The sequence below is a fragment of the Dermacentor andersoni genome, chromosome 8 (genome assembly GCF_023375885.2).
Source record: "Dermacentor andersoni chromosome 8, qqDerAnde1_hic_scaffold, whole genome shotgun sequence".
NCBI lineage: Eukaryota > Metazoa > Arthropoda > Arachnida > Ixodida > Ixodidae > Dermacentor > Dermacentor andersoni.
This window is the reverse complement of record NC_092821.1, coordinates 139,693,704-139,718,634: the sequence shown is the minus strand read 5'-3', so window position 1 is coordinate 139,718,634 and position 24,931 is coordinate 139,693,704. Positions and strand designations below refer to the sequence as shown.

The 24,931-nt window shown below is 45.0% G+C and overlaps 2 protein-coding genes across 3 annotated transcripts; one reads left to right on the top strand and one right to left on the bottom strand.

Moving 5' to 3' along the window:
- The first annotated feature begins 21 nt into the window (after positions 1-21).
- On the top strand, positions 22-8,687 carry LOC126525963 (uncharacterized). 2 transcript variants are annotated; one of them, XM_050173966.3, is made up of 9 exons: positions 22-128; positions 345-390; positions 545-661; positions 1,237-1,374; positions 1,616-1,648; positions 2,963-3,258; positions 4,058-4,211; positions 5,469-5,498; positions 8,049-8,687. In XM_050173966.3, coding segments are annotated over exons 2-9 (888 nt in total). In that variant the 5' UTR covers positions 22-128; positions 345-388; the 3' UTR covers positions 8,167-8,687. The 2 variants fall into 2 exon arrangements, with proteins under 2 accessions (XP_050029923.1, XP_050029925.1); XM_050173968.3 differs by lacking the exon at positions 1,616-1,648.
- A 1,760-nt stretch (positions 8,688-10,447) lies between these two features.
- Nubp1 (NUBP iron-sulfur cluster assembly factor 1) lies at positions 10,448-24,931 on the bottom strand. Its single transcript, XM_050173964.3, has 11 exons — positions 24,741-24,931; positions 24,528-24,632; positions 24,097-24,233; positions 22,229-22,297; positions 21,778-21,810; positions 20,739-20,826; positions 19,119-19,273; positions 16,970-17,080; positions 13,945-14,047; positions 12,663-12,746; positions 10,448-11,130 (listed from the first exon to the last, which is right to left on the bottom strand). The coding sequence occupies exons 1-11, from the start codon at positions 24,769-24,771 to the stop codon at positions 11,105-11,107; spliced, it is 942 nt and encodes a 313-aa protein (XP_050029921.1). The 5' UTR covers positions 24,772-24,931; the 3' UTR covers positions 10,448-11,104.

Sequence of the window (24,931 nt, the reverse complement as noted above, 5' to 3'; positions counted from 1 at the left end):
ACAAATTTATATCTTTAGCGACATCAACACGTCATCAAGTGTGATCAAGTAACCATGAGCTGACGCCATGGCGCCGGTCGAGTAGTGTTCTTTTTATCGTTCTTTCATGCGTAGTAACTACATTGCTGGTGAGTCTACTTACAATCGTCCCCTCAAAGTAACAATAGCGCTGCATATCTCAACTGCATGCCCAAACACATGACGTAAATGTCACGTATAGCGAAGTTAACGGTTGTCTGGAGAGCCGGCGTCTTCCGACACGCTCTGCTAAGCCTAGGTTTTTTTGAGTTGTGCTGCGAAGTCGCAACTCGGTTGCAAATTTTTTTTATGCTCTATCTTTTCAGACAGAGCGCGCAACTGATTTTCGACACCCCAGTCCGCAGCAATCATGTGAGTACTGCCGGTGTTAGTGACACGTCCATTTTTGGCTAAATGACAGTGTGTGCCAGATTTCTGTCCGAAGTACTACTTCGATCGGCGCTTTCTTTGATGGCGCGTTCGGTGCTTTTGTGAATTCACCCCTACACACTGCTGTATTTTTCAGGGCCGCTAGCCCGAAGCGCGTCCGATCGGCGGACACCAAGAAAGAGCGAAGCCGGGAACGAACGAAGAAGAGCAGGACGGCATCCACTAGCAGCTCGCGTTCAAGCAGTGCTGCCAGGTAACCAACCTGTCGCGCGTTTTTCCTCTCACACCTTCTAACTCTTTGGTTTGTCCTCCGCACAGTCGCAGAATGTTACGCCAGGAAACTTCCCACAGTGGCACACAGTGCTAGAAAAATCTAGGCTTTGTCACTAAAGTTTGGAACGTGTTTCGTTTAGCGCACGTCATATCATGATGGAGAGAGAAAAAAAAAGAGAGAGAGAGAAATTGAAAATTTGCGACGTGTGCATGTTGTGAACTATGTTGATGTATGGCAAGGCAAGCACGACGATAAGGCAAAGCCATGTACTAACCATCGTTTCCATGGTAGCTAAGCGATCGCAGCGCTAGAGTTTCCGCCAGTAAAATTTCGTGGAAACTCTGGATATTTCCCTATCAGTTGTCGTGGTGGTGATACTACAGAAGAAGCAAGCAGTCGAACATGGAGAAACGCTTGTTCGTTTATGTGCCACCAGTGGGCAGAAGTAGACAAGGTCTAGTTAGAAGCTGCATTAGGTGCAGCTTCAAGTGCTCTCAGCCCCCCCTGGTAGTTCCTCCGTACTGACTGTTCTTTCACGTTATCTTCACTCACAGCAGCGGCAGCAGCTCCAGCGACAGCAGTTCGAGCGGAAGTGCCTCCAGTGAATCGTCCCGCTCTTCGTCGTCATCATCTTCATCATCGTCTCGCTCAACTTCTGTGTCGCCACGAAGGCGCCGGAACCGTGTGTCCAGGCAAGTGACGGTACACGTAACTTACTCTGGGCTAGGTTAAGTAACCTGATGCCAGCCCAAACATGCCCTGCATGTTGTCGTGTTGCGTGGTGGCCAAGCTGCCTACTGTCTCTTTTGCATTGGCGTCATGTTTCATCGTGTGTGGCGTTGGTTTCTGTTGCATTGCGTGCATGTGCCTGTGTGGGCTTTGGTGCTTTCCTGCCTAATGACCGTCGTGCCGCTGCTTCTTTGACCGCTGCAGGCCTGCGAAGCCAGCCCCTACTCCTGCACCCACGTAAAGTACACGTTCATGCCTCATTGCTAAAGAGCGAATGCTTTTGTGTGATGTGTGCGCGCCCTTACGTGTTTAGCTATTTTCAGTTTATCAGTTTCAATTTCAGTTTATCCGAGATTCATTAAGAATTTCTTTGAATGACTGTTGGACAGTCAGCACATGAAGCTATCTGGAATTCATGCCTTATTTGTGGCTTTGTTGCAGCATTCCTACAATAGGTGTAAACAGCCTACATCACAGTGGTCTGCTTGAATGCTGTACTTCAAACGGGAAAGTACTTTGTTAAAAGCATAAAGTCTTATATAATTTATTTTTATATAAAAAGGTCAGCCATAGGTGGAGCTGTCTCAAAAATTTCTCTGAGAGTGGTGTACCACTGGTGTTGCCGAACATTTATTTTGCAAGTTGAGAGAATGCTGTTGTGCGGATGTCATCTGCTGTCATCATGCGCCTACGTAGTACAAGAGAAGAGCCAGAACACTGTAAATGTGGATCTCTTATGTTTGTTGTTCGCGACTGTCTGAAAAGCTGCACACACCCACGTCCATTGGCTGACAGCAGCGCTTCAGGCAGTCAGGTGCGAAATATTGAAAAGGCCTAGTGTAGCCTGTTTGTGCGAAGCCACACTAATACCAGGAGGTTATCACAACTACTGCGGATGAGTATTAATGTATTGATGCTGACTGTCTTGTGAACCTTCTCAACACTCCAACAAGGAATGTTCCGAAGAATTGTGGTTTGTTTCAATTTCATCTCTTGGTAGAGAGAGTGCAAAGTGTACGTGGTTTTGTTAGTAGTAGATGAACCAGCTTAGTGTCTGTTACAAAGTATAAGGCGCTTGCATGGAAGAATAGAAACATTCTAGTGCTACTGCGCACCCTGCCAGGATTAGTAATTGCTGCTGAATAATTGATTGCTAGAAATGCTGCTGCATAAAGAAAGAAACCTATCTTGCGTAAGTGCAAATTGCATGTCTAATGGAGTCTTGAAACCGAATAGCATTCTTATTTTGCTTGGCACGTAGCTGCATCATCTTCTTTTGATATGGATCCAAATACAAACATGCCTGGCTAGCACTCTTCCATTGTTCAAAGATTGCATTGCAAGGGACCTCTTGTGATGTCCATGTGTTGTCTGGTCATTGTTCTTTCTGTCCTGTTCGTGCTGTCTTCATTGCCCTAAAATATAGCGCATAAAAACAACAGTACTCGAGCCACATTGTTGCACAAGCTTGGTCGCATCGCTCGCTCGACAAATGTTTTTTCTTATTGCATTATTGCCTCGTCATGTCTGCTCTTGTCGTGGAATGTGCAGGTCGGCAAGTGGAGCTCGTGGCGGCGGAGGAGGCGGCACCACCAACGCAACCACTTCAAGCAGCAGCAGGCGCAAGCGGACGCCATCGCCGCCCCGCCCTTGCAAGATTCACGTGGGTCGACTGACTCGCAACGTGACCCGTGACCACCTGCTCGAGATCTTTGGCTGCTACGGCGCAGTGAAGAGTGTCGAGCTACCTCCGGATCGGACCCACAGCCACCTGTCGCGAGGGTTCGCCTACATAGAGTTTGAAAACCCTGCAGATGCCGAGCGGGCCATGCGCCACATGGACGGGGGTGAGCGCGCATTTCCTGTGGTCTTAATCTGTGATGGCCAAACATGGTTCCAGATCAAGGAAAACTGGAAGAACTTGTTGCTTTATTTTTGGCCATCAAGAGTGCACTTGCAAGAAAAGAACAGTGAAAAGCTATTCAAGTTATGAAATTAGTGTAGTGTAATTGTTCTGCTGGACTGTCCACAACTAAAGGCTCTCTCCAGAATATTAGAAACTCTACCGTAGGCCATGCACTGAGCTTTCCACTCTCATCAGAATTTTGACGCTTGTATATATGATACGTTGGGCGTTGCAGGCTTCTTGATTTGCAATCGCCTCCTTGGGGATAGATTTTATTTTCGGTTAACATGCACCACCATCGCTCTTCTCAATTTTGTGTGCAGCAGCATCAAGATAGTGCTCCTGGTGGAACGCCGAATGCATCTGTGCAATAATTTTCATGGATTCAAAGCAGAAATGATAATTTGCAGTGCTGTACTATTGGTTTGCCCATATTAGCAGCCCATGATGTCACTCCGAGGCCATGATAAAATTGTTTAGGTTTCAGCCTGCCTTCCTCTCTCTCTCTCTTTTTGTGATGGCAATTATGCAGACACTCGAGGCATGTTGGCGTCGCCATGGTGCTGTTCCCAGTATTGATCCCGTATGTGTGGGCTGCGCCCAGAGGGTTTAAAGTTCTCCAGAGACGGCACAATGCATTTGGCTGCTGAGATGAAGATCGAGCATAAACATAGCGATGCCACTTTGAGTTCTTCACAGTGACATTTGCCCTTTTTTGTCTCCCGCTCTCTGCATTATAGGTCAGATTGATGGTCAGGAGGTGACAGCAGCATCAGTCTTGCTGCCACGACCCGTGCCTCCGAGGCGGCCCAGCCCCCCCATGCCTCCAAGACGACCCCCTGCGCCGCCTCCGCACTGGAGAAGATCATCCCCACCGAGGTCACGTCCACGAAGGTCTGTCATGTTTTTGTCTTGGCCGAATGGGATTGTGTTGATGAAGTGAAAAATAGTCTTTAAAAGGCCCTAGACCACCTCTGACATTTTTTTGTTTTATGTGTTTGAATTAAACTGGTGCATCGTGAAAAATATAACCTGACAATCATACGTCACAAACATGGCAGCATTAAATGCTACGGGAAAACCATTGAAAAATTATTATTAATTATAAAGTAATCTTGGTTTGGGGGCTCAAATAATGCCAAAAATCAGCAAGCTTCAAAAAGAATTGAAGCACCAGAAATGGATCACAATTCTTGTACCTTTTAGTGTGCCTTCAAATATGAGTCCATCTTGACGTAATAGTTCTGCGGAAACCGCAAGGTGGAGACAAGTAATTAATAAAAGGAAAATCAGACATCCACCCGTTCGTAGCTATTGCTACAAAGGAAACCCATATGGGTTCCTCGAAAAAGAAAGCCTCGCAGTTCAAGAAAAATTCGTCCTGGTCCGGGACTCGAACCTGGGACCACTGCCTTTCCGGGGCAGCCGATCTGCCATCTGAGCTAACCAGGCAGCTAACAGATGGTAGGGCGAAGTTGCCACGAACGGGTGGATGTCTGATTTTCCCTTTATTAATTACTTCTCTCCACCTTGTGGGTTTCCGCAGAAACTATTACGTCAGACTCTTGCCTTTGCTTCGAGTTCACAAATTTCGACTTCGCCCTACCATCTGCTAGCCGCCTGGTTAGCAGCGAGCGTGTAGATTTGAAAAGAAAGTGTGCTATTCAACATCGGTGGAGAAATGTGAAGTAGCGCCATGTGTCAACCAGTTGACGATTGGGGTCTACAGTGACATGTAAACCGGCTGACACACGGCGCTACCTCACATTCCTCCACCGACATTGAAAAGCACACCTTTCTTTTAAACTCTACACTCTCGGTCGTTGCCTCATCCACCCGCCTTGCCCCTTTCCCCTTTAGAAGAACCAACAAAAGCATATGCCGCTTTGAAAAAGACAAGTCCAGTTGTCGAAACATTGGCTCCTGCTTGCAAAGTGTCAGTGTAAGAGCAATGCAGAATAAATATATGTTGTAAGTGCATTTACTATAAAAGCATCGTCAACTTTCAGCCCATACAGAAAAAGATACCTTGCGTATAACGGGCTCAGCAGAATCTTTGCGAGAAATAAACCTTACGGTTAATGGCACTCAACTGTTGAATTACAACTTTCAGAAGTGGGCCACGCATTGAATATATTTTGTTGCACGCAGGTCACCTCCACCAAGGGGACGTTCAGGCCGGTGAGTCCATGCTTTCACAAAGCAGTGCTAACTTCCTGCTGACGAACATGTGCGAGTACAGTAATCTTTGAGACGGTATTGAATGGCGCCAGAATTGAGTCACTCGTAGAATATTTCTCGAATATTTGTTGAATAATGAAAAGCCATTTTCACAAAATATAGAGCTATGGTCACATCCTAGTGCAGTTGAAGCCACTTGTAACGATACCGCTTTTAATGATAAATTGGATCTTATGAGCAGCCTATGCACCGTCAACGTTTGTATGTGTTCTACAGTAAAATAAACTGCTCACTACAAGCTCCCATACCGCATTATCGGTTATAACAATTCAATCTGGCTACTGGTTGTGTGCCAAAAGGGGGAAAAAATGTTGAATGGTCGAGAGAGGGAGGGAAGGAGTGGGGGTGGAGCAGCTGTTTTGTCACACCCGCCTTTGTGCTGCTCACCCGGCCCGGCACGCCTTCGTCGCATCCCATCGCCAGCCTCATGTGCCCCTTTTGTCTCTTCCACCCTCTCACAAACAGTGGTTGAACGTTCCTAGATTTCGCACATTCCTTTGTGGTGCAGACTCCGAGTAGCCAGGTTTAAATGTTATAGCCAATTATGGGGGATGGGAACAGTGTATAGTAAAACCTCTTTTAACCGTACCCGCTGAAACAGTAGTTTCGCTTTAAAAGTAGTAAAGTCAAATCCCCGACTCCAAGCGCAAACGCAGAGGGCGCTTGGAAGGGTGAAGCCGCATCAAGATCATTTCGGTGCCGTGCCAGAGTCTTAAAATGTTGTCGCCCGTGTTGTGGCGTCGTGCAAGCTAGGACAGAAACCGGGTGCTCAGCATAGAAGCAAAATTGGACATCGGTCATGCTATCGAACATCGACGAGACCATTCGCCATCGCATGGTAGGGTGTCGTCTTGAGTAGCTTCACTGAGAGTAGTTGACTAACCTTTTTCATCAGTTCTTTACACTGAAGTAAAGCTAGCTCCTTGGTCAGTGACTATTTCTTTTGGCAAGTCGACGCGAGAAAAGATCTCGATCAGCGCTTTTGCAACATGAACTGCGTCGATTGCGGGGAGTGCCACAGCATCTGGATAACGAGTTGCAAAATCGATTAACGTAAGAATGTATCGGTTCCCACAGTCTGACTTTGGTGAAAATGGCCCAATTTAATCAACAGCCACCCTTTCAAAAGGCGAAGAAGTCTGTGCTGGCATGCGAGAGGGATCTGCCGTTAACTACAGTATGTGGCATTTGGAACGTGAAGAAGTTGCTCAGCAGTGCTGCTGCGACCACGGAAATGTGTCGGCTATGAGGTTCAGCTTTTTGCCATCGTTGCCTCTGTTATTGCCGTAGTATCGCCTAACGACAGTGATGAGGACGACACGGAAAACAAAAGTATGGGCGATTCAAGCCCGACAGTGGTAGATGCTGTACGTTATGTAAGCCTCATGCGGGTGTTCGCCGTAAAGATGGGGGCTGGCAGAAAAGCTGGCTCGTAGCTTAAGTGAGCCCATGGCTGCTGTTGTGCGAAGTGAATAAATACTGCATGTTTTCTGCCGTTTCATCGGACGCTCTCGTAGTTCCGTTTTTGACAGGTAAGTGGGCGATCTCGCGCTATTTCGGTTAAGCAGTACTACCGTTTAGTACACACTTTTTCCGAGCTCCGGCTAACTATGGTTTAACGAGGTTTTACTGTAGTAATAAGCGTTTTATTTCACTATAGAACATATGCAAAAGTTCACAGTGCAGCATCTGCTCATTGTTACATGCGAGTGTCGTTAACCCGATGAGGGTGAAATTTTCTTGCGGAAACTGTGCCCCTGTGGTCAAAGGAACAAATAAGCAGCTTGTTTGCGCACCCAGGACTCTTCGGAAAGTGCAGAGTTTTAGCCAGAAAATGATATGGTACAGAGCTTGACAGACATTCATGGTAGCTTTGTGCTCACCTGTGCGAGTTGCCATGCCCATGTGGCCATCTAGTGCAGTTACCATATAACCGGACCTGTGCCTACGAGCAAAGGCAACAGTACCAAACCATTACATAGTGTGAAAATGGCTTAAATTTCACATGAAATTTCAGCCGCTTCAGAAAGTCACGCAAAACCACCACTGAAAGTGCTTCATGCAGAGCAAATGCAGAGAGAGTGAAGAAAAGGGGAATGCGGGGCTCCTGATGTATTCTGCTCCAGTGCGAGAGAAGGCGGCAGGACAGACACGTTGCTTACGGATGCTAGTTAAGGCAAAGGGGGAAAGGTGTCTATGTTGACCTTGAATCTGGCAGCATGGAAATGTGTCACTTCCGTTTCTTATATCTCTCTCTAATAATGAACTAATTTGAAGAATTCTTACGGTAAAATTCACCACAGTCGGGGGTTTATAATTTCTGATGGGGCCTGCTGAGGATAAGTAATTAAGGATAATCGTTGAAAGCAGCAAGGTGAAAGTGCCCTGTCTGTATGACCTGCAGCTGCCAGTTTAGGTCCACGCCATTTGCAGTGACTCGAGTTTTCATTCACCCCGCTCAAATAATGGACTGTCGTTGCCACATTTCAGGAGTCCTCCATCAGGTCGACATCGTTCACCAAGACCGTCGCGAAGATCGCGGTCTCCAGCCGGCACGGGCGGAGGACCCCGACGCCACGCACGCTCGAGCTCCAGCTCTTCACGTTGACCGCCACTTTCATCGAAGGCCTCGCTGCTTTGGCATTCATTGTAACCACGACTACCACCTGCTGTCATTTCTCTATATGCTGGGCATTTCCTTGCCTGTAAAGTATATAATGAATTACTTCATGGCACTGTTAATTTGGTCTGCTGTGCATCTTGTTGAGGTCATTTGAGTACTTCGTTCCCTGATCATGTGTTGTAAGCTGTCAATTGTTCTTGTACCTTATGGGTGCAGCCCCTTGAAGAGGTTTTTCTGTTTCTGTTTCATCGGCCTCTCACACAAGTTGGCATTGGAAATATTGGGTAGATTTGCAGTGATGCCTGTAAATAAGGTTCTTGATGTTGTGTTCATGTAGCATTCATGCCTGCACAGTTTCAGAAGTTTGTTGCTTCAAAGACTGAATGATTGATTGATTGTCTGCTGGGGGAGTTGAGATAAACGTGTTAGTAAAATGCCATGTAAAGACATGTGAAATTCAATTGCAACATGCTTGAAAGTCATTAAAAACATCCTTTCACCACCCATTTTGCTGCGACTTGCGTATCTGGTTTATTAGAATAGAACACCAGCTAGAGGATTCTCGTTGGATCCCAGGATCTGCCTGTGCTCGGATTGCAGCACTAATGCAAGGGCAGGGTTGTAAGTTGGTAAAATGCAAAACAATTTCAAAATAACTTCTTCCTTTTTCGCAATTGTGTTTGTAATTAAATCTATAACTGGTATGTTAAGCACTTTGCCTTCAGCCACCTTTGGGATAAGAATTTCCATCAAATGTAAATTATACACCTTGGAAATGAATTACGGCTTTATGCTTGGAACATGCTCGCATGTTACCGTTTTATAATCTGGTGGTTAATTGCGTGTCGTCACCGGTTCTGCCATTTCATAATGTACAATGGCTGCAAGGTCACTGTCGGAACCAGTGCAACGGTGTAGCACACAAATGCAAATCGTTTTCACACTAGAGATCGAATCTGCTTCACCTTTCGAATCGCGCTTTATGCTTTTAACCCCGAAGTCGCTTTTTCATCGAGACACGCTCCTTAATCCCTCTGCATGTCTGCACCCTTCCTTGTAATGTTTTTGGGAGTGAAGGAATTCTAAGGACAATTCAGGCTGTGCTGCCTTCTGTTTCTGGCCTGGGGTCCGACACCTGAAACATCCGCAAGCTCCATGCCCGCAAGTTGCCCGACATCTCGGGTTGACGTTCTTGCTTTCTACAAGCTCTAGTTCGTGATTTAATTAAAGTACCTTGACGTTTCTGGTTAGTTTACATCACCGTTTAAATGAAAGCAAAGGAGTGGACTACGGGAATTTCCATTCGGGCTCAATATTGGGCACACGGCGTGAACTTATTTTCACGTCTACCGTCGCAACTATCACTCGCTTATTTTCACGTCGGCAAGGATGTGGAAGTGACGTTAGAAGCAGACAAGTGGAAACAGATCCTCCTCTACGCTTGGAGGTCTGCGGTGTCGTGCGGAAGTGCAAACCAACGGTTTGTGCAGACGACGATGTCTGCTTCGCTCGGCTCCAGCTGACGGCGATGTTGAAGCTTGCCACCGGCGTACTCGTAGAAACGGTAGCGAGTTCCTCGCATCGCACGACACTGTCGACCGCGGGGATGCGACCGCGTCCCCTTGCCAGCCGTGCGAGATCTCGGCACCTCTACAGCGACTGTCGCAACGACGACGATGACCCGACGACGGCGGCGGCGAACAGAAGTACGACCTCTGCCGTCGCCGCGAGCGAACGCAAATCGCGTGGCGAAGGGTCCGCGAACGGTTCGGCAGCGGAGCCACCGTTACCTCCGGAAAAGAACCAGTGCTGCGGAAGCGGCTGCTCGAACTGCGTGTGGTTGGAGTACGCCGAAGACTTGGTGGAATTCTACAAGGACGGCGGGGAGCGCGCCGCGGAAGCGGTCGCCAACATACCCGACCCGAACGTACGTCAGTTCGTCAAAACCGAGCTAGAACATATGTTGAAGCACAACAAGTGACTCGTACCCGGAACGAAAAGCTGCTGTTAGAAGAGCACGTGCTTTACTCAAGATTGCGTACTGCGCATACGCTTCGCGGTACGCAGCTAAACGCGGATGCAGCCCTGTGTACTTTGTAGGACATTGCGAAAACAATGATCTGATAGACCTCTGGTAGACACAAATCGCGCAATCTTCGATCTTTCGGCGCTCATCTTTCACTCAGCTAGGCGTTCAAATGCAACCCGGGGTGGGTGGGGGGCCATCGTGTACTTATGTGACGCGAGAATTAAAACAGGCAGTAGGTGGGTGTGAATTCAGCACTTTAATTGTGTATCAGCGATGTACTGAAACAAAATATGTTGTGAAACGTATTCTACAAATTTACATGTTTTCACAAAATGCGCCTACGTGTTTCCTTTGGGGGGCTGGCCTGCCGTACACTACGAAGTGCTGCAGCTCAACTTTCCAGGCATGTGCTAAGTCATGCTGTATTCAAGATATCAAACGGTCTTTGACACTTTGCAACTATACAGAGCAGTCCACTTACAGTAATGCCACCTATGACATTTACCGAGTATAACAATGGGGATTGTTTTCCAAGTAGTATACTGAAGGTGAATAAAATTGGCCTACATAAAATAACAATGTGAAGCTATAACAATAAAATTCCGTTACTTTCTATCAAAACTGAGCTGCACTGTATTGACAATCAATTCGTACCATAAGAATGGTAAGACGCATCAAATGGTAAACTTGATTTGTCAAAAACTTACAATGGTCTAGAAAGTTCATCCTAAATGTTTGTCACCATTGCCTACGAAATTCCGAATGCTTATCTTATCATTCTGCAGGTCTTTGTGAACATCAGAAAAAAGAATATCTGCGCTGTAGGCACACAACTGCCGTACAGTACAGCTTCTGATATCACGGTCAGGTAGTTGCTACTGAAGCTTGGCTGAGTCAGCTTGTCAGGACAGTGGAAAGCTCTGTAAAAAAAAATACAAGCAACATGTCAGCGTCACTTTAGGAAAACAAGTGAAGCACTTGTGATGGGACACCTTCCAAAGCCCTAAAGGAAGAAAATGTGTTAAGAGGAAGCTTTACTGCAAAAGCTACTATCTATATACATTGGAACAGAGAAATAATTTTTCTGGGCAACCACTGCACCAAATTTGATGAGGCTTGCTGGATTTAAAAGAAAACATTAAGATCTAGTCACTGTAGGAAGTGAAGTATTTATTTAGGCCTTGGATTTTTTATAGGGATTGTTGAAAATTTTAAGGAAATGAAACTATGATGTTTACAACTCTCTAACTTGACAATGAAATATGATATCACAATTTATAAATTGCACCTAATAGAACATGTAATGCTGACAAAATTTATGTATTACACATCACTCTAAGACACACTGTTGATATGCAAATTTTGTAAAAAAACTACACACCCTAAATCAAAATTCTGTTTGCAACAGTCGCTAGAAATTAAATTTATCTCTCAAATGCAACAAATTTAATTAAAATCTGTCCAGAGGCTGCCTCATAAAAGCACTTCTATGAATAGGTGGATTTGAATAGGTGGCATAGGAATTGGCCCGAGCTAAAGCTTCCTCTGAAGTTCAAACAGCCTAGTATCGTGCTCGTAGGGCTAGCTTGCGTGCATAATCCATAACATGTGACCTTCCGCAAAAAAGGCAAGGAAGCGATATAAACACAATATCGGAGCATATCGCTTTGTATTGTGGGGCTCCACATGTCGGAGATTGTGTCGTCACCTTAGTGAATCTGAATGCTCTTCAAACAATGCCTTTATGGAATAGGTGAGTGGGGTCGCTGCACCGGAACATACAGTGGATACAACAAGCACCAAAAGTGATGTTTTACTAACACTAGCTTCTTTCCATTTCTGGGCATTTCAAGCTGTAGCACAACATAAGACATCATTACCATAATCTGAAACGCAAACAGGAAATAACCAACCAGAATACTTGTTAGGCTTGATTACATGGAAGTGTGACATGTAATCACTCTGTGACCAGTAGTTTATAAGCATGGAGCAGTCCCGAATGTACGTTTTGGAGTCTGAATTAAGCTACTCTTACGAATGCAGGAGAACCTGGAAACAGAACCTCACATTGGAGTATAGTTTCCAAATTGTTGGCGTTTGGATTTATGCAGACAGTACAACGATGCCAGTAAAATTATGAAACTATCCTAACAGAATTTTTATGTACACTACTAATTAAAGCTGTAATTACATCTTAAATGGTATACCACCTGCAGTTCGAGTGAGCAAGGAATTTTGCCTGAAGTGCTTGATAACAAACATATCACGTTTACATAACCCGAGAATGCAATCAAATGAAACAGGAAAATGTGCCGAGAACACCGTAATAGACAGGCTCGGACTACAATGCCCGCAACAGAACCATACCCAGGAAGTGACTGCATGTTCTGTTGATGATGCACTTCTCTGAGGTATGAAATCACTTAAGAAAAGAAAATGTTGGCTGCCTTACTCTGAACTATCTCCGTGCATGCAACTGCAGCTGGAGAATCAGGATGCTCTCGCAGGAACAATTTTCCTTCATCGCAGGCCTTGGCTGCAGAAACAATAGTAGTAAACTGGCAACAGGTGTTTTGCTTTCGATTTCAACAAAGCAGTCAGGAGAGGCAGCTGTCACGCCCCGACACACGAGAAACAAAAATGACATAAAGTGTGGAAAACAGTGGTCTTTTGTCAGGTGAGCATAGGCAAAAGAAATGAGACTGGAACACCAATGCTCCCAGTACAGCCTTGGTCTTGTGATCAGGAGCGCTTCAAGATCAGTTCCGGTCAAAGTACGGGGCAAGATAACAGTAGACTACAACAATGCTAAACTGGGCTGGTTGCATACTCATTAATCAGCGCAAGAACAACAGAAGAGACAGAGTTAGGAGGACACAGGACAAGCATTCACAAGTAAGTTTTTTTTTTCTTTTTTTAAGCGTTTTGTTCAATAAATTTCATTTGTTAGTGCTTATCCTGTGTCCTTTTAACTCTGTCTTCCATGGGTTAGTTGGCACACATTGGGATAATAAACAATGAAGCGCCTACAAAAGTACACCAAGCAGACGACAAACCCAAGCATTTGTTGTTTGCCTTCTGTTCTGTGGTGAGCACAGATGCAGAAGTGAGATGATGTTCCCAAAACCATTGATAAGCTTTGATAAGCACACAGTAATTTGTCAACCGATACACTCGAAGCTGTTCATTTTTTTTTTAAATTTAGGTTCATTCGCTGCAACACAGAGAACTAAATTTTCAGACGCATTCCCTTACAGTTCTATTAAATATACTACAAAAACAGATTACTATCGATAATCGTATTGTAACTGACCTTTAAGCTCCGCTCAACATTGCTTTAAGCCCAAGCACACTGGTTAAACCGTACACCATAAAAGCATTGTGGCTCAAGAACACTCTATGCACATGGACTGGTGTTCAGTTTGAGTTTGATTCAACGCGTCAATTATGCCCATGTTTAGAAGTAATCAAAGTCTCCCCTCTATTTCCTACAGCAGCCTGCTTTAAAGCTTTCGTGGCCAAGAATTAGGCAAATATATAAAAAAAAGACACAAACACACATACACCTCTGCGGTTCTTTTACTGACACCTAAAGAGAGGCCCACTATTGCATAGTTTGTCTAGAAGAGGCCAAAGCAAAGTCTGAGCTAATGAATAGAAATTCTCATTGTTTCAGTCTACTTTTATGACCGACTGTGCAAAATGACTGATCCCAAAACATCATTTCTCCTCACCAATTTGTGGGTCAAGAGGCAGTGACCCGAGAAAAGGCAAGTCTAATTCTTCACACAGGGCAGCTGCACCTCCGGTGCTGGGAGGGAAGATTTCGCTGCGCACCTGTAATAATGACAACAACAGAAAGTTATTGCATTGCCTTAACACAGACTTCAAAAACCACTTACACAACCTTCACACCTGCCACAGTGTCAAGTTGCTCATTCACAACAAACTCCATGGCACTTGTAGCTCGCCAGCTTCGAGCTGCGTAGCCAAATAGTATGTGTGTTGCATCAACCAACGAAGAAAGAGAACGAGAGAGGGGTCTCTTCCACTGTCTGCTTCTGATCTCTTTTTGAGCAATGGCGACTGAATGGAAGCATAATAAAAGGATCAGCGACACAAGCTGTTGTCCCTTCTCCGAAACATGCAGCCGCCTGTTGTTACAAGTCTGCTGACACGAGCCCTGGCCTTCACTGCACTTGATGGAGTAGGTGGGATGGAGCATACATCTACTGCTGGTATTACTGAGACACTTTCTAAAAAATTGTGCATGAGTCACTGAACTGACAGCCTAATAAACTCTGGGGATGTACACTATACTTCCATGCATATAATCCTTGTGTAAATAAAATTTCAAGAAATCTAAAAACAGAGTGTTGGTGAGAGAGTAGGATAATGAAAGTATGAACCTTGCTTTGAGGGGTTGCTTCACCGCAGTGCAAGTGAATCTGTGTGCTGATGTGCCACGTTTGAACAGTGAGCAGTTGCGAAAGTGGTGATGATCGAACACACATGTTTCCGGAGGCTTGCTTTGTGCAGACAAACGCGTTGGGTTGCGTTTGCAAGCCATGAAAATTGTGGATACTGGCTTAACCTTTTTGTTTCTCCTTTACTTGAGGTTGTAGTTGGGGGTGCAGGTCATATGCACAAGCGGGTTATACACACATAATTATGGTGAGGACATACCACCAAACCCATGATTGAAGCCATGGTTGAAGCTAACACAAGCCTTCTCAACCCTATCCCTACACTAACTATTTGACAACTTCATGAAGCCGTTTGTGACCAGCAATGAAGGTTGGGCGATTTCTAGTACCTGCTTGCTTTGGTACGTGCTTTATGTACAAAGAGTAACTCTCCTTAGCGAAAGTACATGCAGTAGAATTCCGTTAATTCGACCCCGACCCAAGGTTCCGGCCAGCACCCATACATATCGCTGGGTCCAAAATTCCGTCATTTGAATTTAAAAATTGGTCTTCGCCAGATCATTCGAACTTGACCAGTCAGTTTAGCCGCAATACAGCGGTACTATGCGGTGAAGCATATGCAATTTATCGCGATGAAGCGTACCAAGAGTGGAAATAGGCCACTGTTGCGGTACACAGTACGCATTTCCTAATTATGCAGGCGCGCACGCGGTCACAGTACGAGCCCCTAGACACCTAATAAGCATTCTGGCAGCCCGTTAATAAGCTGTTTCTGATGTTGCTGTGGCGATCCCAGCAGTCGTTTCGCCGCCATGCATGTCTCGCATATGAGTCCGTTAACGGGGCCTAGTACACGTTCTTTAATTATACGCACGATCCATGCGCCGAGATGCGCAGAAAAACTATCTGTGTTTTGGGAAAGGGAGCGAAAGGGAAGGCGGTAAAATGAAAAAGAAAAAAAAAGTTCAGAAAGTCGAGGGGACGTTTAAAGCCAACAAAAGAGCGGGGGGTCTACCTAAATCTCTGAATGCCTGCCAGTAAACTTATTAGGTGTCTCGGTGCTCGCGTTTGCAAATTAAGCAACATGTGCTATGTCCCGTAACAGTGGAATTCTTCCCCTCACCACTCGCTTAATATGCTTCACCGCATAACGCGGATGTACTAACGCGAAGCCAACAATAAAGGCAAACCCTGCCAAGTGAATTAAAGGCGTGGTTCAGCGATTTTTCTGCCTTTTGTTTAGTTCGACCAGCTTCGTCGGTCCCGTCGGGATCGAATTAACGGGAGTCGACTATACAGTCCAGGGATTCCGCAATAAGGTCTATTTTCTTCTCCGCCTATGTATGGAACCTGAAACTGAGGACCGCGGTTCAAACTTGCCATTTCAAACTTTGCAGTGCAAACGTCAATTTCAGCTTGCGCATCTGAGTTACGAATAAACTCAGGTTACGAATAAACCAGTGCACAGTGTGGCGTGGTGCGGTGGTGTGTGCTGTTGTGCACGTGCACTACACATTGTGGCTAGTATCATCTCCAACCAATCTGCTTTGCCAGTTACCATTTCATGCTTACATCTGCTCTCGATTACGGGAGAGCCAGTTTTTTAATTATATTCATTACAGGGTACCTTCTTGAAAGTGACGAGTTTACAAAGTCATGAAGCCGGTTGAAGCGAAAAGGACAAAGCTTTCAGGCAAATCCATGTACTTACCATAATGCCTGCCATGCTGGCTGAACCGCCCCGTTGCAGCTGCTGTAGACACTAGCACCAGAGTTCCCTCTAGTAATTATTCTATGAAACACTATGGTACTGGGTGGTTTCCTAGCTTTCCTCTAGCTACGCCAGGTGTCATCACATGTCTTACTAGTTTGCTTTGCCTCCTCATAGAGGGCGCAGGAGTTTTGAGGCACGGACATTGAAAAATCTATGGTAGGGTAGACATATAGGTACAGCTCCGCTGTAAAATTTGACAGTGTTTGCTTAAACAAACGGTACTTTTGCTCTCGGGTGTACCAAGTTATGAACAGGTACGGATAGAAAAAGTACTAGGCTGCATTGCGGCCTTGTATTTGGTATGTGCCTGCACTGGTATCTGCTGTCCATGCCAGATCGCAGAGTTTGGTTGCTGCCTCGACCAACGCACTCCTGCCCGCTGACCCAACGCTGGTTTATATTTTGCTGTCCTGACATCAACCAATAAATATCACAGAACATCTACAAGTCTGAAAAACAGAACCCCACAATGTCATGTGCACTTACTTGTAAGCAGGGTTAGCTTAAAGCACATGATGACTGAACCCACCCATGTGACTGGTCATTCAACCAACTCACCTGGCATTTGGGGCAGACAAAGCCGCGCATGTTTTCAAGAACGCCCAAGATTCTCAGGCCCATCTTGCGGCAGAAGCCTGCCTGCTTGCGGACATCCTGTAGTGATATCTCCTGAAGGATAGAGAAGTCACTCATCACCCACTAGAAACTTCAGGCATTATAAACTGTCAAGCCTATTTGACACATTGCAGCAAACCCTCACACTGCCAACAGCCTTTGTGTCCGAACTTTCCTTTCACGCACCATCCCTCAGCTATAGGCAAGGGCCATTTCTTTTACAGTATCCCCAATGGCACAATTGAGTCCACGGACAGAAAAGTATGAGCAAAAACTGTCATCATCAGCAATGGCTCACACCACTACCCCTTAACGACACAATGGTGCCTGCGTGCACCACCGATTTATTTCGGGCCCAGTAGATGTTGCTTCATCGTCATCACCATTTCTGCGGACACAAAACTGCTAGCAAAAACCATCATCATCAGCAATGGCTCACACACCGCTAAGAAAGCAAAAAATGCGTCATAGAGAACAACATGTTGAAAACTGCCATATCGTCGCCGTATCGTAGGTGGTGGTACCCCCCCAGATTCGCTGTCCAACCACCTTCACAGGGTGGAGTGAGCCTTGACTTTTTTATTTCTTCCCAGAACAAAACTTTAAAGAACTGACAAGAAAGTGCCCATGCGCTGCTATTTAACTCCAATATGATCTGCATAGCCAACCTAGTTCGCCGGACAGTTTCACGTGCATAGGAGCATTTTGTGTGAGCGCATACGCAGAACGTACAGAACTATTCGCGAGCTCAATCTATGAGCTTGCGTAGCATGTGCTACGAACATGGACGGTTCCACATGCAGCTCTTGCGACAGAATGGCAGTGCGAGCTTAGTGAGTGCCAACTGCTGGGGATTTATCAAGTAGTTTAAATGCGCTCTTTGGCCTCTTGGTTCTAAACTAACATGTGTACTTGCTTTACATTTGTGTCGCAATGCTTTGACAGAGGAGTACTCATGACTAATGGCTGCCATTTTCCAGATACATTCTCGATTTTTCAGGCGTTTAGGCAAAACAAAAGGGACTGCACTAGTTGTATGTGGCCTTCAAGATTGAACAGCTTGTAGTGCAAGCCACAGCTGCTGCCAGATATTAAAAGCCATACATTACAAATGTTTGTTTGAGCTTTGCATTTCTTATAGATGACACTACAACGTAAATTTTGAAACAAAGATGACACCACAACGTAATTGTTCCAGGAGTGTGGCACACATAGTGCAGCTGAAACTAAAACTGTTTACTAATGATAGTTTGCGCAGGGCATATCGGCAGCATATCTTGGACATTGTCTCTCATACTTTCAACAAGGCTGCTTTTTTTTTTCTTTCCCCCTAAGCAGATGCTTACCTCAAAGCAAGAATCTAGGCTAAAAAGAACCTTATGTTACAGTATGTTATTCATTGTACTGCTCTATACTAAGCAGCCGCAGCAGCACTGAGTTTCCTTTGCCATAGCTCATAATTTTTAGAACAAGTGCTTAGATGAACCACACGGAATGAGAGACACTGCACTGGCTGGAATCTTAATTAGTGGATTGTCCCTTGGCTAGCAATATTATACAGGCACAAACGGGAAAAAGAAATAGGGCTTCAAAACGCAAGGAAGAACTATTCCGACAGATACAATATCTTTTTTTCACGCAGTAACAGGGCTGGTGTGCCCATGTACCGACATGTCTCTCTCTCTCTCTTTTCGTAAATAGGCTGCTAAAATTACAAGGAGCTCTGTTCTCAATAGTTCTGCACAACCTGGCACCTACCAAAACTTGGCTGACACTTGCACTTGCTACAGTGGATGGTGAGATTTCTGCCTAGCAAGCCCTTCAATGAGATCATCTGCTCTCTCATAACATGTCAACGCTATGCCAAATAAAAAAACATTAATCTAACTTTTGTTGTTGTTTTTGAGCCTGTACAAGTTGCAAGGCAAGAAACAATAAACTCGTACACGTGCTACTCAGTGCAGTTGTGCGAGTCTTGTTTCTAGTGCTCTGCCCAAACGCCGGTCCTACAAATTTCTCGGCCATGCTACACGCGGCGGCCAAAGTTTCTGCCTCATTGAGGAAGTTCCCTTGAAAGTTTCAAAGCTCCAACCTGTGGTGTTGTGACCAGTACGACGCCGTCAAGGTTGCAGTCCTTGAGATACTGTGCCAAGCTGAGGTGCTCGTCGGAGGTTCCCGGCGGTGTGTCCACTAGCAGGTAGTCAAGGTCACCCCAGTCCACATCTCGAAGGAACTGCTTTATCATTCCTAAAGTCACGTAGAGATCAACTATGCTTAAGAGAGAGCTTTAGACTGGGTGCCCCCATCTAAATACGTAGAAACTGAGAAACTGCTTCGCTCATCATGCATTGCACTGAATTTGATGAGGTTCATTAGAGTTAAAAAAGAAAAAGCTGGTTAAAAATTTCTGACTGTAAAAGCAGATTTATTTTTTTACTGAGGCTATCAATTTTTTTACCCGTCCAAGATCAATAATGAAAATATCAATGAAAGCAACTTTGCTAATTGAGCACATAAATGTGCAGATTGGCTTGACAATCTGGGGAAACAACTCGTAACGGTAATGTCACCATGATATATATTTCTGCAACTTTAAAAATTGGGTGCAGATGAAGAAAAAGTCCCCCTGGCCACTATCTCAAAGCAATCTTGGCAATAATCATCAAAACTTTCTTATTAATAGCAATTAAATGGCACCTAATCATACAATGTGTGTTCTTGGTAATTAGACCATAACTTGCAAACGCCAGACCCTGGCCTCCAAGTTTTTCAGTGCATTGCAAGTGCCGCCTAATCTTGGAGGTTATGCCAAAGAACCGATGCTGGTTCTCAACATTGTGAGCTCTGCATCACATCCCTTTTATTAGATTTATTATTACCATGTTTTCTTTCAATTTCGGTACGGATCTCTTTCAGTTTCAGTAGCTAATAGTTATTCGCCCACTTGTAATTCAACCATAAAATTTTGCAGGAACGCTGTGCAGTATTCACACTATATAAAGCAAGGCTTTTTATGCGGTCCACAATTTCGTTGCACTTTGCCTCTAAAGGAGCCAAACATACTACACTGCGCTCACTACTGCTTGGCAACTTGTGTTCGACAACTTCCCTCATCTGCTCTTTGTGTTTGCCTGAGCATCTGCAGGACAGTTTGGAATTGCATTACAGGGTTGAACATCCTAAAGCAACACATGGACAATGAGAAAGGCCCTAACAGGGGCCTCTGGGTCAACTTCGGCCACCTGGGTTCCTGCAACATGCATCCGAAACACAGCGCCTTACCAATATGCAGCTGTTGTGGGAAGGAATCGAACCCAGGGCCTCATGCTGAGCCAAAGTGCAAGCCCAAGTTGCCAAATCGTCGTGGTGTATAGGACCATTTACTAAAGTCTCTGCAGCCACAACAGTAATTTGTCAACCGAAATCTCCTAATGAAACGTTTCAGGTGCCCCCGATATGCATTAAGCTGGATTCACATGACAGACGTGATCGCTAACGAATCGGTCATGGACATGTGACATGAATCTGATTACTCCGCAGCTAGCATTCACACACCAAGGGATGAGATAGCAGCATAGATGGAGCAGCCCTCGCATGGGCAACAACAAAGACGTGATCACGAAAGAACCGAAAATACCAATGGTGGTTTGGCTCTCTACTGCGTCAAAACAGAACTGCCAAGCCTCATGGCAAAATGACACCACTGCAATACCATTCTTGCGAGGTCCTCTCCAGATGACTGCATCCTCGGGAGCAGTGAGGAAGCCGACAGATATGAGTGATAGGTTGTCCTCCATGTACTGGAAGTGAAGAAATAAAAAAAAAAAACTTGTAAGTTAGAACATTGGTTGCAACAATAATTGCACTGCCTAACCACAACAGTAGGGCAAAGGGTCAAAACAGGACATGCGTGGCACAAGCAATGTTGTGAACAAAGAAGTCCACATAAGAAGATCACTTGTCACTCTAAGAGCTGTATTTTGTGACAATAGTCATCATTTTTTATTCTTTATGCCCTCGGTCACAGGCTCGTAGGTCATGTTCCCGCCATCACCAGTACAGGCTACCACTCCTCCCAATAGGTAATAAATGAATACATTCGAGGAAAAGGATCCTTACAAAGTACAGTGCAGACTGCATATCCCTTTCCTGCAGCATACACTACATGCAGTTAAACCTTTGTTAACAGCAAAGTGAATGGTACCAAAGGGATTTGTTCGATCATAAGAACTTTCTGGAAGTGGGAGCCATCGGTAACTGTGAACTCACTTTCCCAGATATGCCATGCTTTGGTGGGGGACGGTAAAGGGGAGGAGCCTGCCACTGACCTGACCCTTTCTCACTTTAGAGGTTCAGTGGCCTATCATTGATTTATACTTGCATGCTCTCAGGGCGTGAGAGCATGACAGAGAGAAGCGCTTGTCAAAATACCATTTAAAGCCTTTTGAAGGTGGCAGAATAATGGGTAGCAGCGATGGAGATGGGAAGGTGATTCCAGTTGATGCTTGTTTGTAGGAAAAAAAAAAAGAACTATGGCTTCTCGAACCATGGCTGCTCTTTTGCATTTCAGAGAGGGTAACCACATGACTGCAGTTTGCTGAATTGCCAAGCCGAAAACAGCATAACGGTCTGCAATGGTACGAAGCCCAATGCATCTCCCCAGAAGCTAGTGTCTGAAGTCCAAGTACGCTGAGCCAGGCAAACCGATCCACATGGTTCGAAAACATGCATAATACCACTTTGAAACTTACCACTGGAGACCAGCCAGAAGCACTCTGGTGGACCTAAAGCGAACAAGGAAGGACATCTTAGGTACACACAGGCATGCTCCAGAAGTTTGCTAGCATTGAAAAGGCATGTGAAAATGCTCACCACATGGGCAACATGTTCTCTAACATTCTCCGCAAAGTGTAAGGAATGTGACAGAACTACAATGCACACTGTGAAGCAGGACGATGCAGCTATTTTGTTAGCACAGTGAATGAACAATATCAGGAAGCTTTAGAATTAGAGGACCCAAAGGTGAAGGATGCTATCAGTCAAGTGTACAAAAGAACGCAGGGAGAATTTAAAAAGGAAACAGTGCAACTGACATACAAAGAAATTTGTGTTTCTAGGTTCGCAAGGTCAATTGTGGACGCTATTTATAAAACTTAATATCATTGGCAACGTCTAATGAAAGGAATAGACAAAGACGCTGACCTGTTCGCCTTCAAGGCCCAATATTCTCGGCTGCGATGGGCCGCAGATGTCGACATCCAAGACTGCGACCTTAAATGCAGAAACATAACTTCATAGCAGAAACAACAGACCAAATCAAAACAGCTCAAAGGCCAATCAATGTCAGCTTGTTTTAATCGACAATAGGGTACACATAACGATGCAGATGGCAACAAAAGTTGGTGAGCCACGCTAGCATTCAGCCTACGTCTGCCATGTCCTGTCAAAGGCAACATCTCTCAAGCAGGTTTCTATATGAACGTACCACAGCTTTTACATTCGTGCACCAAGCTGGAAGTAGTGTGAGCAATCCTAGCAAGAGATGTCTTCCTGTCAGCTACTGAAGGTGCCTCACATAATGTAATACCCCTGTCACACCGGAAGATTTAGTGTCATTCGAATCGAATGGCATTCGCATATAATCCCACTAATTGGGATTTACACGGGAAAATTTAATGTCATTCGAATGGAATGACATTTGCCATCGAATGAGTTAAGGTAACTCATTCGCATTCGAACCGAATGTATACTCTTGACCCCAGATAGAGAACAGCAACATGTAATGCGAGAAAATAATGCGTGCATCAGCAAAGTCACAAGATATTTTTTCAGACTTATAAAAAGGAATAATTATTTTTGCCGCGATGATATTTTCACCCTGGGCTGTGCTCAAGTGCTATTACTCTTTGCATCAGGAGTCTGTTGTGGCGGTCAGCCATACTGGATGTGTAGATCAAAGTGCCTTTAGTTGTGAATAATTGGCGTCAAAATGTTTTCGTCCATTTTAAAAGTACTCGCAAAAGTTCTTAAAACACGTTTAATAGGCACAAAATTTCTTTGAATTTCACAAATTTTGTTCTAGATCGTCATTCCTCTCATTTGTGAATGCCATTATATTTTACTGTGTAGCACCACAAGAGACCGAATGGCATTCGATGCAACGAATGCCATTCAATTCGAATGACATTAAATCTTCCCATGTGACAGGGGTATAAGTTTGCTCAGCAAGATGTTTAATCTTGGCAAGGAATTAAGAGCTTGCTTCTTAATGGTGCATTCAGCTTGCATGATAGGCTACACAAATATATAAGTTTGCATAGCATTATGTTCTCTTCAAAGTAAACTAAGAAGCAATACTAGCTTAGCTTAGCTGGGTTTAGTATTTCTTTCATGACTCCACTCACACTTATTTGGCAGGAAAATACTGGCTACAGCTGAGAAAATTAAAGGCAAATTCTTGCTTTCTTAAATTTTGACCTGAACCAATGAGCCGGCATGTTGCTACTTCACAAATTTCCAAGTACTTACGCTTGTTTGTGCCCTTTTGGTCCAAAGGTGTTTGAAAAGCTCACATTGAGTCTTTGGTTCCTTTAGAATGCAATGCTGGCCTTGTTTAATACTATGCCATTACCTAGTCTCGAGCACAAACTAAGGAACGAAATCTAGGACACCACCAATTTCTCGTCCTGTATTTTGTCCCATATTTTGCTCAGTTCTTTCCGATTCCAAGCATTCACCAAACGGCACACTTTGGCACTGTTCGACCATTTCCTTTCCAGCGAACGGCAAGTTGCTGAAAAAACAAGAGAGGTCCTACAATCTCCTACAACTTTCATTCTAACATTAAGGATAGCCAGTGGAACTAGTTAGTATATCTCCCATGACAGCTACAGCCAAGCATCTCATTCTCTATGCCAACACTTAGCGATTATCACTGTACGTTCAAGAGATTGGTGCTCAGTCCTATCGAGACTTTCTTTGGCACGAAGCAACGGGCATTTCCCGCGAGTTTACATTCGACGATAAATGCAGACCATATGCCATTAAGGAGAACTGTAGCCACTACTTACATTAGGTTCCTTTTCCGAGAGAGCCAGTCCACTGGCCAGAAGGGAAGTGACGCTGCTCTTTCCGACGCCCCCTTTGCCCGAAAGCACGAGAACTATGTGCTTTACCGTTGAGAGGCGTTGAGCAATCACGGCAACGTCTGAAACCCCCCCAAAAGAACGAAACGTTTTTTTTTATTATTATTATTCCTTGTTCACAACCCTACCAGCTTCTTCGCACAGTCTTGATGTAGTGCAAGAAATAAGTTCCTCCAACCTAGATTTTCATTTCTGTTCTCACGATAGAAGCCGGAGTAAACTCCGCGACGGAAGGAGAGTGGTCAACAAAGCGCAACACTGTACCAAGCGGCGCACCCGCCTGCCAGTTTAAACAGAACACTGTATCATCCAGTTTTAAACAGTTGTTACAGGCAATACAGGACACGAATACTTGCCTGGGTCAGGTCCCCTAGTTTCGCCTGACGCGCAGATGCGTTGATTGGGGCATCCTGCGCACGATGCTGCCTTGCCGGCCAAGTTACTTCCCGTGCCTGGGCAGCCTACAAGAACGATCCGCATGCATTCCGTTGCATGCGAGCGCAGAAAGCCGACGAGACTTCCTATTGTTAGCAAACACTAGGACGAAGAACTTGGTAAAAAATACTCACTTGCCGGCGCGTCTGCGGGAACGTCGGCCATGCTTGTTTATTTGCTGGATCGAATTGGCTATCCCTGGCCGGGTGTCTTGCTCACGTTGTAACATGTTTTGCGTTCTCGACAAATTTAGTGTCGTGAGTTGTAGTACACGCTTGCCTTGTGCGATATCTTGGTGAAGTCTTGTTGGTTCTTTATACTATGG